Here is a 20,149-nt window from a genome sequence, read left to right as displayed (position 1 = left end):
AAAGGAAATGAAAGACACTGCACAAACCATGCAGCTTCAGTGATTCTGACTGACTGAAATTTCCCTAAGAATGCCAAGAAATCCCTCTCAGAACTCAAAATACCGTTTTGTGTACACACATACACCCACACTCCTATGCCCCTCCCCACACAACAGGTGTTTCTCCCTGAAAATTTTCCCGTTTGTACGAAACTTCCCTTCTGAGAAGATCCCTGCGGCAAATTCTATTTCAGGACGAGATCAAAGCATTGTCAGTCATTTCTGCGCCAAATTGCAATACATGAAGCATGGCGAACTTTGTTGAATCAAACTTTCACTAGCTAGACTAGAAATGGACAAATTCCATAGCGCTTCTGGTAGTTCTTTTGAACAGAAGAAGCATTTTGCCCAGTTTTTGGTGCATATTTCGCAGCATTTTTTGCATTTAAGTGCAAATTCGGTGTTATTCTGAAAAAAATGGCGTAATTAGCATCATTTTGCGATTCCAAAATACCGAAAACTTTCCTCCTTAACCTTCCCAAATACATTTTAAACACTTTATTTTGCTTTCCTCAACTTTTCGGTGTTATCGTTAAAATGAAAACTTCATGTCCCTAGCTATAAATGGTGCATGTGATGAAATTTTCAAGCATAGCAGAAACTATGAGCTTACAGCAGAAGAAGTAATATGGGTTTGTTTCTATGTGTACTTAGTATCTCAAAAGAGTGTCATGAAAAGCTTAGTTGGTTGGTGTGATATCAAAATTTTGCAGGGTGATTTGACAAGGAATGCTTTTGTAGAATATATGTGCAAAGAAATCAATTGTGTTTTATTTTTCATTACAGAGTTCATGTGATAAATTGAAGGCAGGATCCCTGTAATATGGTTACCAATAAATCTGGTTCTACTGTGAAAGACGAGAAGGAGGAGGAAGTATCGTCAACATGCAGTGATAGCAACAGGCAACCACCTGAAGCTCCAGGTGGAAGCAGGTGTAACGAGGCTTCCAGTTCAAATATTGAGTCAGACTCCACTGCAGCTGATAATTCAGAAAGCCCCGAAGAAAACAAAGCAATATCATGCCCTTTATCTCCTGACACTTCTAATGCAGGTTTGAATGAAGAGGATGGTCAGCAACAAGAAATTAATGACATCGATACTTCAGGTCCTCAAAATGCCGAGGAAACCGTAAGCGAAACATCCACGTCTCAAAGGTGCAGTACACAGGACAGAACAAACCAAGAACAAAATAGAAACAGTAATGACTCTGAGGAGGTGTTAACGTCAACAACAGAAGAAGATGCAAAGTTGGAAAATTTGGAGACACAAGAAAGTGAAAATCGGGAAAGTTCTCATGCACTTGCACCAGTAGAAAATATTGATAATGTATGTTTTAGTAACTCTGAAGATAGTAGCGATCATGAAAAGGATTTAATGCAAGGTGAATCATCTCAGGGTCCAGTGAAAGAGGAGAGACCAGACAGTACGACAGTCGAAACAACAGAATTCTCAGCGCCGCTTGGAAGAACCGATGAAAGAGAAGCTTCTACAGTTTCCACAACAGCTGAAGCTAGGAATCGTCCACATCCTCAACAGACAGGCAACAAGCAACTTCCAGAGTCTGCTGGAACTGGAATTGTTTCGGGTGATGCTAATACTGAAAAATTCAAGTTGCCCCATTTAACAAATAAGACTGTAGCAAGCAAAGTACAGAGTGCTGAAAATGTTTCCACATCATCACCGAGCAATGTTGCAAGCAAACAGAAGATGCCAGAATTTTTGCCCTCAAATATTATCGAAGATATCAATCTTCCTTCAACATCTGGAATGCAAGAAGGAAGACAAACTTCCAAAACTATGGAAAAGGATAGCAAAATAATTTCTAAAGATAAAGATACTGTAGGAAGTGAGCCTAATAAATCATCTTCAGAATCTCAGTTGCAACCAGTTGCAGATGATACATCTTCATCAAGCAGGGGAAAACAGGACACAAGTAAACCTAATAAGAATAGTGACATAGATTTAGATGCAAGTAGCAAAATAGTATTAATAGATTCAGTATCAGAGCAAGCAGAAGAACCAGGTACTTCACGTTTGAAAGAAACAATAAAGCCAGAAAAAGATGCTTGCGAGTCTGTAACTGCAGCTCACTCTTCCAGAAGCAGTGAGGAAGAGTCAGAAGGTAAACCAGGCATTTCTGATGACAGTTCAGAGGAGAGCAATGTATCGTCAAGTGGTTTTAAAGTATCGAACTCACAAACTGGCATTAAAAATTTAAAAGGTAATTCTTTTAGTGAAAGAAAAGGTATTTGTGCACAGAGTAAGTCTGCTACAGGTGCAGTAAAGACTTCAGTGTGTAGCAAAAATTTAGATGGTGATCTTGGAGTTGTTACATCATCAGCTGTAAAACAGAATACAAATCTGTCAGCATCTCAGAAGCTTGCCAGTAATGTCACTTCATCAAGTGCGCAGGCAAAAAATATCCAGCCAGGAACTAGCAAGCAGTCCAGCAGTTCAGAAATGACTCCCAGAACAGTTAAAAGTGTCCACTCTGGTGTTTCGTCATCTGCAGAGGCAAGAAATGTACCATCGAGTGAAGAATCCATGAACATAACATCATCTTCCATACAGCGTTCAACTGCAACAGCTTCCATATCAGGTAGAACCACAGAAAGCACAACACCACCACGACCACGAAACTCTGGTGACTCTTCAGTGAGTTTGACGAAGGCAACTAAGGAAGTTTCATCAACCTCAAATACAGATAAGGAAAACGAAAATCAGAAGGGAAGAAATGCTGAAAGTAAATCTGGTGATAAAGAAATTGGAACTGTCACTTCTTCCACTGAAAAGCAATGTTTAAAAACAGCAAATGTTAAGTCTGTGACATCATTAAAGGCTGATTCTGATGTGAGCTGCAGCTCAGGAGTGAAAGTAACTTCATCTCCAGGTAGAACCACTGCTGCTTCTGCAAGCTGCATTGGTGTTACAACATCATCATCTTCAGGCATAGTAAAAACATCACCGAAAAGTTCAGGTGAAGCAAAGAGCACATCTCCAGGAAATTCAGATAAACTGCAAACTGAAGCTCCAGTAAGTTCCAGTGGAATGAAAATTTCTCCACCTTCAAAACATTCAGGGGAATTGAAATCCACTACGAGTGCAACAAAACCTGTTAGTGGTACTACAGCTGAAGGAACAAAATCTTCAAGTGCTCAGAAAACTGCTGTTACTTCTATGTCTACTGGTGGAATAAAAACTAATACAGTTACAACTAGTTCAGGTGCAAGAACTACTACAACCTCATCTGGTTCAGGCAGTGTGAGAACTACAGCAGCTTTAACTAGTTCAACTGGTGTAAAAACTACTTCCACTGCAGGAAATTCAAGTGGAGCAAGAACTACTGTAGGCCCAGGCAGTTCGTCCGGAGTAAGAATTTCTTCAGCTGTAGGTAGTTCTGTTGGAGTTAGAGGTAACACACCTTCAGCAAGCTTAGGTGGAGTGAAGAGTGTTGCTTCTTCATTGAGTGGTGTAAAGTCTACTTCAGGTACAGGAAGTTCCACTGGAGTAAAAAGTGGTAGTGGGTTAAGAACTAGCACATCTTCAGTAAGCTCAAGTGGTGTAAAAGCTATCTCTGGTACAGGAAGTTCGTCTGCAGTAAAAACTAATTCAGGAATTTTGAGTGGAGCAAGAACTACTACAACTTCAGTAACATCAAGTGGCATAAAAACTACTTCAACATCAGGAATTTCCAGTGTAACAAGAACCAGTACAGTATCTGTAAGTTCTAGTGTGGTCAAGTCTTCTACAGCTGTAGGTAGTTCAGGTGGAGCAAAAACCTCTGCAGCTTCAGCAAGTTCGGGTGGGGCAAAAGGTGCTTCAATTGCTGCAAATTCCAGCACTGCTAAAGCTCCCACATCTTCAGTTAGTTCTTCTGTCGTAAAATCTAGTTCCAGTGCCCAAAAGACCACAATTACTACGGTTCCAATAACCTCTTCGGGGGTTAAAACTACTGAAACTCCAGGGAATTCTAGTGGAGGTAAAACTGCTTCTGCAGGAGGTGTTTCAATGGTAGACTCAAGTAGGGGAAAACCTGTTACTTCTGTAGGAAGTTCTGTTGGAGTAAAAGGTTCTGCTTCTGTTGGAAGTTCTACAGAAATGAAAACAAGTACTGCAAGAGGCGATTCTGGTGGAGCGAAACCTGTTGCCGTAGGAAGCTCTAATGTAATGAAGACCATTGGTCCTGGAGGAAGTTCAGATGGACCTAAAACCCCAGCTTTTGGAGGAAGTTCTGATAAAGGAAAAACACAGTCCAGTGGAGCAAAACCTCCAGTCCTTGGAGGAAGTCCTGGTGGATCAAAAATGCCAGCTATTAGAGGAACTTCTGGTGCAGCAAAAATTCCACCTGTTGGAGGAAGTTCTAGTGGAGCAAGAATGCCCGGTCCTGGAGGAAATTCTGGTGGAGAAAAAACTGCAGGTCTTGGAGGAAGTTCCGGTGTAGCAAAATCTACTGGTTTTGTAGCAAGTTCTGGAGGAGTAAAGGGCCCTGTTCCTGGTCAAGCTTCTGGTGGAGCGAAACCTCCTGTTCCTGGAGGAAGTTCCGGTGGAGCAAAAGTGTCAGGTCGTGCAGGAACTGCTGGTGGGATAAAAACTCCTGCTACTGGAGGAACAGTTGGTGGCGTGAAAACTGCTGTTTGTGGAGGAAGTTCCGGTGGATTAAAAACTCCTGCCTCTGGAGGAAGTTCTAGTGGGGCAAAACCCCTTGGTCCTGGAGGAAATTCTAGTGGAGTGAAATCTCTGGGTCTTGGAGGAAGTTCTGGTGGAGCAAAAACTCCTGGTCCTGGAGAAAGTTCCAGTCCAGCAAAAATTCCTGGTCATGGAGAAAGTTCTGGTGCAGCAAGAACTCCTGCTCCCAGAGAAAGTTCTGGCAGAGTAAAAATGCCTACTTCTGGAGAAAATTCTAGTGCAGTAAAAACTCCTGGTACTGAAGCAAGTTCCAGTGCAGCAAAAACTCCTGGTCCTGGGGAACATTCTGTTGTGGCCAAAACTCATTGTCCTGCAGAAAGTTCTGGCAGAGCAAAAATGCCTACTTCTGGAGAAAGTTCTAGTGCAGTAAAAACTCCTGGTCCTGAAGCAAGTTCCAGTACACCAAAAACTCCTGGTCCTGAAGCAAGTTCCAGTGCAGCAAAAACTCCTGATCCTGGGGAACATTCTGTTGTGGCCAAAACTCCTTGTCCTGCAGAAAGTTCTGCTGCAGCAAAAACTCATGGTCCTGGAGAAAGTTCTAGTGCAGCAAGAACTCCTGGTCCTGGAGAAAGTTCTGATGCAGCAAAAACTCCTAGTTCTGGAGAAAGTTCTGCTGCAGTAAAAACTCCTGGTCCTGCAGAAAGTTCTGATGCACCAAAAACTCCTAGTTCTGGAGAAAGTTCTGCTGCAGTAAAAACTCGTGGTCCTGAAGAAAGTTCTGATGCAGCAAAACCTCCTAGTTCTGGAGAAAGTTCTGCTGCAGTAAAAATGCATGGTTCTGAAGAAAGTTCTGGTGCAGCAGAAACTACTGGTCCTGGGGAAAGTTCTGGTAAGGACAAAACGCCTGGTACTGCAGATAGTTCTGGTGCAGCAAAAACTCCTGGTCCTGGAGGAAGTTCTGGTGCAGCAAAAACTCCTGGTCCTGGAGAAAGGTCTGGTGCAGCAAAAACTCCTGGTCCTGGAGAAAGTCCTGCTGCATCAAAAACTTGTGGTCCTGGAGAAAGTTCTGGTGCAGCAAAAACTCCTGGTCCTGGAGAAAGTTCTGGTGCAACAAAAACTTGTGGTCCTGGAGAAAGTTCTGGAGCAGCAAAAACTCATGATCCTGGAGAAAGTTCTGGTGCTGCAAAAACTCTTGGTCCTGGAGAAAGCACTGGAGCAGCAAAGACTCCTGTTCCTAGAGAAAGTTCTGGTGGAGCAAGAGCTCCTGGTCCTGGAGACAGTTCTGGTGCATCAAAAATTCCTGGTCCTAGGGAAAGTTCTGGTGCGGCAAAAACCCCTGGTCCTAGAGAAAGTGGTGGTGGGGCAAAAATCTCCACATCTGGAGAAAAACCTAATGCAGTGAAAATAGTTCCTGATAAATGCTCTAATGAATTGAAAACTGCTGCTGAAGGAAGTTCTGCTGGTCTGAAAATTCCTGCTCCTGGAGAAAGTTCTGGTACTGTAAAAACTGCATCTGGAATAAAAACTCCCATTGTAGGAGGGAATTTGGGAGCAGCAAAGGCAACTCCAGTTACAAGTAGTTCTGTTCAGATGAAAACTTCTACAAGTTCAATTGTGGTTAAAAGTACATCAGAAAGCTTTGCTAAACTCCAAACTTGTACAGCCACAGTTGGTGCAAGTGGGATCAAAAAGACAGTGAAAGATAGTTCAGATGAAGGATCAGTCAGTTCAAGTGAAGAGAAGACTAGTGCAGATACAGCAAATGCTACTGATGTAAAAGCAACCACAAATGTGGTGAGCTCCGATGGAGTCGGCACCACTCTGGTTACAGAGAAAACAAGTGATGTAAACTCAAGCAAACCATTGTCAGAAGGGTTGAAAAATTCAGCCGAATGCTTCAAAGACCTAGAGAGCAAACATGCTAAGTTTGAAAGCAATGCAAGTGAAGCCGATGCCACTTCATTTGAAGTGAATCGACAAGAGAAGGTTTCTACTGCAGAGAAGAGTGAGTCATTGAACGCTGGAGAAATGAAGAAGGAAACTCCAAAAGACAGCTCCGCTGAACAAAAGAGTGTTACGTCATCTGCTGTAAGACATACTGCTTTAGGACAGGGTGAGGAGACAGGTGAGAAGAAAGGCAAGGATAAAGAAGAACGTAGACCACCTAAACCCTCACGGTCATCTGATGCTGCAGGAATTTGTCCTTTACAGACCAGTGTAGCAGCCAACCAGGATGCAACAAAGCCCATTGGCAATGAGGACCCCCATGGAGTTGTGTCTTCGTCTGAAGCAGAGAAACGTGCCGATACCCAAGGAGGAAATACTGTCAAGATTTTCAGCGGAGATCAAGAAGAAGCAAAGTCTGTCAGAAACTCTGAACCACAAGGTGTCGGCGAAAATAAGGCTTTACAAGTGAAAAATGTGCCACATGCTAAGAAACTATCAGTCACGGATGCGAAAGATGCTAATTCTGAGGATGCAAAACAAAAGATTGAGGTTAAACCAGTAAAGTCAGATGAGGTAAGATCTACAGAGGCTTCTAAAAGTAGCACTGTTAGTTTGCCAATTCCTGCTACAGCACCATGTTCTGACGATAGAAACAAAGAAGAACAACTTGGTATTTCTAACACTCAGAATTTGAAACGAGAAGCAGCTGTTTCGCAAGTATCTGTTGAGAAGAAAGTTGAAGAGAAGCCGGCATCAAGTAAAGCAACTCAATCTGTCGCGTCCATAAAGGTAACCGCTGCACCATCCAAATCGAAGGAAGTGATCTCTGGTGAGTCATCTGTTGTAGATATAGCAAGAGGAGATCCCAAAGGCGATGACGAAAATCATGACCGTAAGGGAGACAAGCAAAGTGACAAAATGGACAAACCCAAAATGTCTGTCAATGTTGATGATTCTGCACTTGGAATTAAAGATGTGAAAGATATTTTGCAGGGACTTTTGTCATCTGTAAAGAAGGATGCCACCTCGGTCCCGATAGAAGATGGTAAACAACAGACAGTGGTGGCAAAAAGTGAACAACACGTACCACCATCATCAAAGATGGCACAGGAAAATAAACCCAAAATCGCAGGTGACAAGATTGATGATGCATCAGAGAATAAAACGAAGGAGAAATTGCAGACTGAACAATCATTGGCAAAACTTGAAGTTAAAGTAGATGCCAAAGTTCCTATTCCTGATGAAGGTAAAAACCAAGAAACTGAATCTTCAACAAAATCTGGTCATGTACAGAGTACAATTAAATCAGGTAGCAGCCTAGTGCCTTTGGTTTTACAGAGAGAAAATCAGAAACAAGATGAAAGTGGAATGGAAAGTCAAAAAACTGAATCCGATGTAACAGCTAAGAAAGAAAATGAAGAAATATGCAAACCAAAAGAGAAGAGTGAGGTTTGTAAAGGTGCAGCGGGAACTGAATCACAGGGTAAAATTACACCTGCTACTTTGGAAGGTGGTTCAAAAAGTATTACAGATAACACTGAACATATGAGGGTTTCTGAACAAGAAAAAGATGCTTCGTTAATGAAGAGTAAGAAAGAAGATGGTGTGAAGAAACCACCAGAAATGGTGTCTGGTAATGCAGAGGGTGAGGTTCAATCGTGTCAAGTTGTGTCTGAAGTAGAGAAGCTAGATGAGGATGTTGGTGCCGTTTTAAAGTCTACAGTGGAACAAGCATGCGTTGGTGTAGACAGTGAAAGGAGATCCAGTGAAATTGAAATTAAAACCAGCAACACTGTCGATGCGAGAACTACTGTGAAAGAGCCATCTAATGAGCTAAAGAAAGATGGAGAGACAGTTACATCTGCGACAGAAACTTCTGTTCCAGAAAGCAAAGAAGTGTTAATTTGTTCTGCTGTAGAGGAAGTTCAAAGTGTAAAAGGTATGTTAGCGGCTGCCGAGAAAGAGCAGGAAACTACAGTTAAAATTGATGCTCCAAAGGATCAAGCTGCTTGTGAAACTACAGGAACTAATGAAAACAAATCTAGTCTAAAAGACGTCTGTGATGAGGAAAATAAGCAGTCAACTAAACTGATCATTTCTAAGTTAAAATCAATAAGACTGCCTGCTAAACGATCACGAGATGCTGCTTCGCTCGAAGAGGACGTGCACGCCCAGTCAGTACCAAAAGCAGCAAGAATCGAACCAAGCATGGAGCAGTTATCGGCCGAAGTGTTGAGTGAATCCGCAACAGTTGACTACGATGAGCTAATAAAAGTGAAACCAGTGTCAGAGATTTCTTTTGAGACTAGTGGCCTGGGATTGTTAGAGATCGAAACAGAAGAAGACAGTGAAATGAAGAAGGGTGATGAAACTCCTAGTGAGGATGGAACTACAGGCAGGAAGCGCAGAAAAAGGGTAACACCAGAGATTCTGAGGCCAAAACGACCGAGAAAAGCCAAGGAGAAAATTGAAGGAGAGAAAAAACCAAAGAAACCTAGGAAAAGTAAGTATTTTCTTTCACTATCTCTATTTTATCAAAGTGAGTCTTGAGAGAATTTTAACCTAAAGATATTTTGCTCAATGTGTTAAAAGGGGCATGATGAGATTTTGTAATTCTTCTAAAGTGCAGGCTGTATACAAAGGAATATTAGAGTTTTAAATGTGTAATATCTCTTATCTATGGTGTACAGTAATAAACCATACATGGGATGGAAGAGTAAGTGTACAAGTAAATTTCTGCATGTAGAATTGCACAAGTTTGCTGCATTTTAGCATAGACCCATTGCTGATCCACATATATTTTCTAGTCTTTAGTTAATGTCTGTATATATTGGGAAAAAGAATCTTTGGGACGTACACACACACTCACTTGTGATCAATTGTGAAGGTATTTTCACCCATCTGCCTGCGAACTGAAGCCATTGTTGTACTTCTTCCTTCATTCATAAACTTGCTGGTGTGGTTTTTGGCTTCCAGAGGGCAAGAAACCACTGCTCTTCACTGGTGCAAGTATATGAAGGAGGTTCATCTTTAAAAATGATGAAAATGGTGTCTTGAAGCTCACTTGATCAGTGTTGCACCCTTGAGATTTGTAAATAACGGTTTATAGCTGATGTAAATTTGATCTGAATACAGTCTGCCATGTAATTTTTATTGAACTTCTAAGGTTTTCATGTGACTCTCCCTCTTACAACACCTATTACACACACACACTACAAGTGTTCAATGTGGGCACCATGTAGCCTCTTTTTTTAAAAAAGGATTAGCTGCCATTTTGGGAAAAGTGGTCACATGGTGTCACTGGCAGGTACTACGGTTGCAGGTGTCACTGCGTAACAATCCATAAGATTGTATGTTTATTTTATTAAGTCTCTCTGAACGCTTCATGTTGACCAAAGCGTGCTTCCACTATCGACCTCCTGCCTTGCTGACCTCCTCTCTCTACCAACTCAATTCCCAAAGTCCAGTCACTTCCCAGCTTGTCTCACCTCTATATTCCCTGGCCATCGAGCTCTTCCTCGATGCCGAATCGCCGAATCGTGTTTATTATCATAATTGCTACCATGCAAACCGCTGACACCAAACCCAGAAGTGTTACCTATTTCCTGAATGCTCAGGAGGTTTGCATGGCACAACACAATGCATTGTAAACATGCCTAAGAGGCTTGAGACAGCTGAGAGAAAAACAAGTGAATGCCCTGGTCAACATGAAGCGTTCAGAGAGACTTAATAAAATAAACATACAATCTTATGGATTGTTACGACTGATATAATTTTTTTTAATCTACTCTTTTCACACACATATAACATATTAACATATCTCAATAACAACTCAAGTTACAGTAATTTCAAAGTGTGAATTTCTTTTTCAATAACCCTGTATTTTTGCATCAATAATGTGAGATGTCACTTATGATCGCCTCTTTCCTAAAGAACGTGGGAAGAAGGGTGCCCAGTCAGTTGCTGCAGGGACAGAGAAAGATGAAACTGCATCCAGTGTGTCCAATGGTGTGATGACGTTGGAGGATGTGAAGCCCACAGTTCAGATATTTGAAGAAGAAACGCGGATGAGTGCCGACAGCAACAGTAGGTCGCAAACACCTGCACGCTCTCTGCCTCTAGGTGAGTAATTAATTATTAGGAATGGACGATATCGGAAATTTGATATCTCAAAATATTGGTTTTTCTTTTTCTTGTATGTACGCATTGCTTGCATGATAGAATTATTTTCCTGTAGTTTACGGTTATTACAAGCATAAGAAAACAGTTTTTTCTTTGTGACGTTTCAGGAGAACACACGCTCCTTTCATCAGACATTTATTTTCATTTTGACTAAAGATACAGTTATAACAATGGTTAGTAATTTTTAAACATAAAGAATCCGTTATATAATGGATGTTGCATAAAATTCACTTGCGAACCCATGAATAACAATGTAATTTCTTTCCTTGATCTGCAAATTAAGACAACTGACTCAACAATTCAAACATCAGTCCATAGAAAAAAATTAGCGGGGGAAAAATACATCCATGCCAAATCAGAACATTCGCGTATAACAATGGATAACATATTTTTAAATTTTTTCCTGAGAGCACAAAGACTATGTTCTAATAATGAGGATATCAAAAATGAAGAAGAAAGGCTCTTTAATATAGCAAAAGAAAATGGCTTTCAAACTAACAGAATAAACCAAATCAAAAAACAAGTTGCAAGAAAACTAAAGGAAAAGAGAAATACAGACAAAGATGAAAAATCTGTTGAAAAGAAATTTGTGTGCATTCCATTCCACAAGGGATTCTCACATAAAATTGCAAAAATTTTTAAAAGTTTTAATTTCAAAATTGTTTTTAAAGCACCAAGAAGTTTGGAATGTACATTTAATGAATTCAAAATGAGAAACTCGCTACCAGATGTGGAAACCACAGGAATATATAATATAAGTTGTTCATGTTCAAAAGATTATGTGGGACAAACAGCAAGGAAAATGGCAATAAGATGGCACGAACATGATTTGGACATTATAAATCTAAACCCAAGAACAGGTTTGTCAACTCATATCATCGAAGAGAAGCATTTGATTAAAAAGAGAAGGGTTTTAAAAAGATTAACGGGAAACACAGAGTTGAATGTCTGGGAAGCCTCGTTCATTGCAGAAGAACACTGGAATAAATTAAATAATGAAAATGGTAACATAGATCCAGTGTGGAGTTTTCTTTTTCACAAATGGAGTAAGCCACCATCTTTAAAATTTAATGTAACAGAAAACATCAAGAGACTTTGTGAAAACAATGATGAATTTGAATTACCTGATGATATTTGGGATTCATAATTTAAAAAATTCTAAAATAAAAATAAAATAGACTGCTTTTTTCACAGTTAAGTTGCTATATTACAACAATGTAACATTGACAACATCCATTATATAACGGATTCTTTATGTTTAAAAATTACTAACCATTGTTATAACTGTATCTTTAGTCAAAATGAAAATAAATGTCTGATGAAAGGAGCGTGTGTTCTCCTGAAACGTCACAAAGAAAAAACTGTTTTCTTATGCTTGTAATAACCGTAAACTACAGGAAAATAACTCAAAATATTGTCAAGAAAATATCATCACCGACAATACAATATTTTTTCCATGTCGTAATATCGGCGATATATTGTCTCCACAATATATATCACCTAAATATTGTATCGATATATATTGCCAACACTAGATATATCGCTAAAATATAATGGCGATGTATTGCCAACACAAGATATATCATGGCCATGATATATATATATATATATATATATATATATATATATATATATATATATATATAAATCAAATAAGGTAAAAGGAAACACTCACCGGACAGTAGGAAAATTCAAAATTTTCGCTAATTTATAGCATCATCGGTGTGAGAAGAAACAGAAGACGGAACCGGAAGTTGGGGTCTTGCAGAGTTGCCAGGTCCCCATTGAAGAAGAAGCGGTGCGTAGAACGAAAAAAAACACTGTTTCGTCACCAGTCTCGTCGTAAACTGTGAGTGTGTAGGATGAGTTGGGAGGGAGGGCGGGAGGGTGGGTGAGGGTTGGGCATTACTGGGTGGCCTTGTTCAGGCCAGGTGGAGTGGTTGCACTCATGGCCGATATATAGGCCCTCTCCCATCTTTTGCGAACAGATGTGTTTGCTGGTTGGGGTAGGAGGTGGATGATCGCTACCCAGAAGCAGTCGTTGAAACTGATGTTGTGGTGGTTGGTGTGGACGGCGACAGTGAAGTCCAGGTTGTGGGTGGAGAGCGGTGGTTATTGATGCGGAGGTTGAGGGCCGTTGATGTTTCCCCCAGGTAAAAATCACCACAGATGTTGCAGGTGAGGATGTAGATAAGGTTTGAGGCATGGCAGGTCCCTTTTGGGATGGAGGGTAAATTTGCCAGTGGCCGTGTGCACCTGGAGGGTGTGAGAGGTGATGAGGATGGGACAGGTCTTGCACCTGGGTCGGTTGCATTTATGGGCAGGGGGGTGTTGGATGTGTGGTGAAGGAGTGTTGTGGACCAGGATGTTTTGGAGGTTAGGGGGGCGTTTGAAAACCACCCTGGGTTTGTCGGGAAATATGTTTTTGGTTTCGGGATCACTGTGGAGGATTGGGAGAAGAGAGTGCAGTGTGTGCCTGATTTTGTTGAGGTGGGGATGATATTGGGTGATGAGTGCAGGTGGGTTGGTGGCAGCAGGTTTCCTGGTGGTAGTGGTATGTGAGGCATCTCGTGATATTTGCTTGGTGACCAGGATGGAGGGATATCCACGGTTAACCAGGGCCTGGTGTAGGCGGAGGTTATAATTCTGGCGGGAGGTGGGTGAAGTGTTCAGGCGCTGTCCCCTGAGGGCCAGAGAGAATGGAATTGCTTTTTTGGTGTGGAACGGGTGGGAGCTGGAGAAGTGTAGGTATTGCATGTGGTTGGTGGGTTTTATGTGGATGGAGGTAGTCAGGTGTCCTCCCTCGATGTGCACGTCCACATCCAGGAAGGTGATCTGGTTGGGGGAGTGTGTCCAGGTGAATTTTAGGGAACGGAAGTGGTTAAGTTGGTCCAGGAAGGCTGACAAGGATGGTTCTCCATGTGTCCAGAGCATGAAGATGTCGTCGATGAAGCAGAGCCAGAGGAGGGGTTGGAGGGGTTGGGTAGCCAAAAACTCTTGCTCAAGTTGGCCCATGAAGAGGTTTACATGGATGGGGCCATTCTGGTACCCATGGCTGTACCTCGGATCTGTAGGAAATTTTGGTTTTCGAAGGTGAAGTTGTTACAAGTGAGGACAAGGTGGGCTAGGTGGGTCAGGAAGTTGGTGCTGGGGTTGTGAGGTTTGGGTCTGCTATTGAGATAGAATTCTATGGAGCGGAGGCCATGGGAGCGAGGTATGTTGGTGTAGAGGGAAGTGACATCAATGGTGGCAAGGATGGTATTTGGGGGCAATGGCGGGAGGGTGCTGATTTTCTGGAGGAAGTGGTTGGTGTCACGGAGGTAGGAGGGCAGAGCTTTCACAAGAGGCTGGAGATGGGAGTCAACAAAGGCTGAGATTTGTTCTGTAGGTGAGTTATAGCTGGACACAATGGGTCTGCCAGGGTTGCCAGGTTTGTGGATTTTGGGCAATAGATAGAAGGTGGGGGTGCGGGATTGTGTCGGGTATTAACATGGCGGTGGTACGAGCTGTTAGGCCTTCAGGTGGGCCGCGGGTGTGGATGAAGTCCCGGATTTTGGTGAGGTGTTCGGCGGATAGGTCAACAGTGGTGGGTTTGTAGGTGGAGGGGTCAGCCAGCTGGCGGTTGGCTTCCGCCAGGTAGTCTTGAGAGTTCAAGACCACCGTGGTGGACCCCTTGTCAGCTGGGAGGATTTTGATGTTGTGGTTGTTGCGGAGGTCTCTGAGAGCTTTATGTTGGGGGGATTGAGGTTAGGTTGGTTGTGAAAGTTATTTAAGAATGAGCTGTCGGAGGTGGTGGAAATGACGGCAGTGATGTATCTTTCCAAGGGGTGGTTGGTGGGCAGGGGGGTGGATCTTGGGAGGAGGGGGGGCTAAATTGAAGGAGGCTCGGGGGGGTTTCACTGGTAGTAGTTTGGAGTGAGGGATTTTTGGCCCAGAAATGTTGCCATCGGAGGCTGCGTGCAAATGTGTGTATGTCAAAAAGTAGGCGGAATTGGTTTGGGGGGAGTTGTGGGGGAAAAGGTGAGGCCTTTGGATAAGGCCTTCGAAAACCAAAATTTCCTACAGATCCGAGTACAGCCATGGGTACCAGAATGGCCCCATCCTATGCAAACCTCTTCATGGGCCAACTTGAGCAAGAGTTTTTGGCTACCCAACCCTTCAACCCCTCCTCTGGCTCTGCTTCATCGACGACATCTTCATGCTCTGGACACATGGAGAACCATCCTTGTCAGCCTTCCTGGACCAACTTAACCACTTCCGTTCCCTAAAATTCACCTGGACACACTCCCCCAACCAGATCACCTTCCTGGATGTGGACGTGCACATCGAGGAGGACACCTGACTACCTCCATCCACATAAAACCCACCAACCACATGCAATACCTACACTTCTCCAGCTCCCACCCGTTCCACACCAAAAAAGCAATTCCATTCTCTCTGGCCCTCAGGGGACAGCGCCTGAACACTTCACCCACCTCCCGCCAGAATTATAACCTCCGCCTACACCAGGCCCTGGTTAACCGTGGATATCCCTCCATCCTGGTCACCAAGCAAATATCACGAGATGCCTCACATACCACTACCACCAGGAAACCTGCTGCCACCAACCCACCTGCACTCATCACCCAATATCATCCCCACCTCAACAAAATCAGGCACACACTGCACTCTCTTCTCCCAATCCTCCACAGTGATCCCGAAACCAAAAACATATTTCCCGACAAACCCAGGGTGGTTTTCAAACGCCCCCCTAACCTCCAAAACATCCTGGTCCACAACACTCCTTCACCACACATCCAACACCCCCCTGCCCATAAATGCAACCGACCCAGGTGCAAGACCTGTCCCATCCTCATCACCTCTCACACCCTCCAGGTGCACACGGCCACTGGCAAATTTACCCTCCATCCCAAAAGGGACCTGCCATGCCTCAAACCTTATCTACATCCTCACCTGCAACATCTGTGGTGATTTTTACCTGGGGGAAACATCAACGGCCCTCAACCTCCGCATCAATAACCACCGCTCTCCACCCACAACCTGGACTTCACTGTCGCCGTCCACACCAACCACCACAACATCAGTTTCAACGACTGCTTCCGGGTAGCGATCATCCACCTCCTACTTCAACCAGCCAACACATCTGTTCGCAAAAGATGGGAGAGGGCCTATATATCGGCCATGAGTGCAACCACTCCACCTGGCCTGAACAAGGCCACCCAGTAATGCCCAACCCTCACCCACCCTCCCGCCCTCCCTCCCAACTCATCCTACACACTCACAGTTTACGACGAGCCTGGTGACGAAACAGTGTTTTTTTTCGTTCTACGCACCGCTTCTTCTTCAATGGGGACCTGGCAACTCTGCAGGACCCCAACTTCCGGTTCCGTCTTCTGTTTCTTCTCACACCGATGATGCTATAAATTAGCGAAAATTTTGAATTTTCCTACTGTCCGGTGAGTGTTTCCTTTTACCTTATTTGATTTTTACTTAGCCCTTTTGGCCCTCCTTGCTTTTATCCATTATATATATATATATATATAATTAAAATATCATGATCATATATCACAGACACAATATATATTGCTAAAATATCATGACAATATATCATTTAGTTGATGTCGCCTGGTCGGTATTTTTTCAATATTGCGATATATCATCTAGACTATATATTGCCCAACACTAGTAATTATCTCTGAAGACATGTGGTAATTCATCAGAAACACAAACACACACACATATAAAAGTGAACAAGTAGCATATGGACAAGATTATACAGGGTCCATTCTGAAAGTATCCGGACTTATTTATTTGCAAACAATTCATTGATGACAATTACAACTGCTGTCAATATTCTTCAATGTAGGCACCTTCAGCCTCAATACAGCGAGTATTGTGACTTTTCCACTGTTCACAGCAGTCCTGGAAGTCCTTGACTGACACCCTCTTTAATGCTGCGGTTGTGGCAGCTTGAACCTCTTCAATTGACGCAAAACGCTTCCCCTTGAGCACCCTTTTGACCTTGGGAAACAAAAAGAAGTCGGCCGGTGCCAAGTCCAGGGGATGAGGCAGCGTTGCCACACGTACGTTGCCCAAAAACTCACCTACCAACAGTGCTGTGTGAGCCAGCGCGTTGTCGTTGTGAGGCACCCACCTGTCGGCGATGTCAGACCGGACGTGCTGGACCCTCTGTCGGAGATGCTGAAGCACTGTTTTGTAGTAAGCTGCATTCACGGTGGTCCCAGCAGGTACAAACTCTTTGTGCATGACCCCCTTCGCGTCGAAAAAGACAAGGAGCATTGTCTTCACCTTTGATTTTGACATCCGGGCCTTCTTTTGACGAGAGGACACAGGGGTGTGCCATTCTGAACTTTGTCTCTTGCTTTCGGGGTCATACTCGAATAGCCAGGTTTCATCCCCGGTTATCACTCGGTAATAACATGGTTAAAGTTTCCGTAAAATTTTTTTTCAATTTAACACAAAATTTCACAGCATAGCGCTGTTCCAAAGTGCACTCCATTTTCACCAAATCCACCAACCAAATTGTCGACGCGATGTTTTTTTCCGTGTACACAACACGAGCGATTGCACCTCAACCACTGCTCGCAGGAAGTGAGCGAGTCCTTGTTTTGAAGGTTAAGGTCCCCCACTGCCACCTGGCACAGCTTACCCGAACCCTCGGCCGATTCTCGCGCTGCGCTGCGAACAGTTCGGATACTTTCAGAATGGACCCTGTATATATAATGCCTGTAGATAATTGACTGTTAAGCTTGAAATTACTGTTTAAAATATCTCCTGAAAAAAATCCATGTTTGCTGCATTAAAACTCCATGAAAATAAAAATTATACACAGAGAAGGAACATAATTTATGTATGAATGAAAATATTTAAAAAAATTACTAACAGATTGACAAAAGAGTTGTTTCTTTTTTTTTTAATATTAATATTTGTGGAAATGTAGCACCTAGCATGTCAAAGTATAGAAAATTTTAGAATGAGAATTTGCACAACAAAAAATACTTTGTGTAGTACAGTGGAATCTCAATTATACATTTTTGGCCAACTTCTGGGGCAGAGTGGCTAGCAAAGTGCACTATGATGCCAGGGGTCCCGGGTTCGAATCCCGGCATAGGTGTTCTTTGTGAGTGTCCCTTCATCATATCATCACTCATCCTTATCATCATAATTAGCCAAAAGTGGCAGAAAAGCAAAGTGTAATAAACTAGGGATGGGCCGATATGAGAATTTGGCCGATACCGATAAAGTACCGATATAAAATTTACCGATACCGATAACTGATATTCTACCGATCCGATATAAAATTAGAAATAGTCCTTGAAGAACCTGAAAGGTTCACTGACCTCTTTAATAAATGTGTGTTTCAAGGTGACTGCAGTGCAAGAGAAATTGCATATTTAGACATTTACTTTTTTAGAAAGTAGGGCATGTATATTATCCATAAAAATTACAACAAAATGGCAGAATTTTGCACTAAATTATCAGAAAATAATCGATATATCGGATCGGTAAAATAATCGGTAATTTTACCGATAAACCGATACACTGATATGCCTATATCGGCCGATACCGATAGAGTACCGATTAATCGGTCCCATCCCTATAATAAACTAAATCAACCAATTATACATTTTTCAGGAGACTGTGGCTATAGGAATTTTAATGTGGAAAAATTTTATAACAATTCATGTCATTGCAATCAGGCATGTTGAAAAAAGTCTACTGTACATTTTTGTATTTTTGACAGTACCCTTTCATAAAAATTCTTCATTTTTAATATTTGTACTTGAAAAACTGTCAAATCTTGTGTGATAAAAGTATCAACCAGCGTCTGTGATTAAATTGGGATTGATACTTTTGGATATTAGTACCACTGTTGTTGCTCGATACTGGCTCAACCTTATTTATTTACCTTGTGTGCAGATAATTATATACTAAACAGTCATGCTTTTTTTCATTACAGTAGTGCCAATGGAGGATGAATCTCTGGGAAGTGTTATAAGCAATGGAACAACAGAAAGCATAAAGAAGAAAGCCAGGATGGAAGTTTTCGATCCAGATAGGTGTGTTTTTCTGCAAAGAAGTTTTCAAACCAAGGTAGCAAGCAACATGTGGCATATCACTTGCTAACGTGCCTTAAGAAATAAAGGCAATTTTTCACAACTTCAGTTTTACTGATACTGGGCCCTTACATCGGGTGTTTCATAATTTCCTCTGGGATTTTGGAAGTCTGTTGCTCAGAGGCTAACTGACCCACGGGAATGAGAGCATGTATGTCCTCTCTTGGTGACTTGACAGACGTCAGTCGTATGCGGTCCACAGTCTTACGTGATAACCCCAGCCTACCTGCTCATTTTAAGTCTTGTCGAGTCACCAAGGAACAAAATATCAAACATTTGTAAGTGCCTTAAAAGGTTGGATATTTAGTCTCTTCACTGTCATGCTTTCGTCCCTGTGGGCGAGTTAGCCTCTGAGCAACAGACTTTCAAAATCCCAGAGGGAATTGTAAAACACCCTGTTTAAGGACCCAGTATGAGTAACACTGAAGATGGTAAAAAAAATTGCCTTTGCTTCTTAAGGCTTGTTATCAAGTGATATGTGACATGTAGCTTGCCACCATGGTCACCTCAGTTACCCACGCACAGCGATATCTGTATCCCAATAAACTATAAACTCTAGAAAAGGGGCCAATCTTTAGTTGTTGATGATAGAGCATCAACATGTATGTTTCAAAATTTAAATATATGTTCTTGCGGCTTTATGGTTTCTGTTTGTGCATCTATCTCCTGAAACTATAGACATTGAAAAAAGACTGCGAGTCATGAGTGAAAAGTTCTCACCCTACCCGTGAATGTCACAGGATCAACCTGAAGGAGGGTCAAGTTTGCTGCAGACAAGATGTGTCTCTGGCATTTGTTTTTAGCAGTCAACATTTTCGAGACCCACCGACATGACACCGAGCCTGGGCCACTGATAATCCTCCCTGGCAACTTAATGTATATAGAGGTCCTTGTGACCGACAGATGAGGTGGAGCCTAGGCTACCGAGAATAATCCTCCAGGGCAACCATTTATAGACACCATATGATTTAACAGACTACACGCTACCCTGAAGACTGAGGCAGATTCAACCTGTTTTTTTTTTTTTTTGTTGTTGTTGTTTTTTTACACAGTGGTTAAAAGTCCAAAACCAAGAATAACACCTTGTGCATGTCCAAAATAAATGTTAGGATGTGTCCAATACGTTCCTGGGACATGCCCACTTTCTCTGCGATGTAACGTTCTGTCACACGCCGGTCTGCCATTACGAGATCCCGGATTGCTGTGATGTTTTCCT

The 20,149-nt window shown here is 42.4% G+C and overlaps 1 protein-coding gene across 3 annotated transcripts in view; it reads left to right on the top strand.

The window, feature by feature from the left end:
- LOC145980974 (uncharacterized) overlaps positions 1-20,149 on the top strand; it is a 56,288-nt gene that overhangs the window by 9,358 nt on the left and 26,781 nt on the right. For all 3 annotated transcript variants that reach the window (XR_014440907.1, XM_083114064.1, XM_083114063.1), the window contains exons 2-4: positions 826-9,116; positions 10,547-10,735; positions 18,777-18,876. Coding sequence is in view for 2 of the 3 variants with exons in the window: in XM_083114064.1 (XP_082970190.1) it covers positions 863-9,116; positions 10,547-10,735; positions 18,777-18,876 (8,543 nt within the window). In the remaining variant the exon portion in view is untranslated. The remainder of the gene's footprint in view (positions 1-825; positions 9,117-10,546; positions 10,736-18,776; positions 18,877-20,149) is intronic.

The sequence above is a fragment of the Lepisma saccharinum genome, chromosome 28, assembly GCF_977018435.1.
Source record: "Lepisma saccharinum chromosome 28, izLepSacc3.1, whole genome shotgun sequence".
Lineage (NCBI taxonomy): Eukaryota > Metazoa > Arthropoda > Insecta > Zygentoma > Lepismatidae > Lepisma > Lepisma saccharinum.
This window is presented reverse-complemented; position numbering and strand designations above follow the sequence as displayed.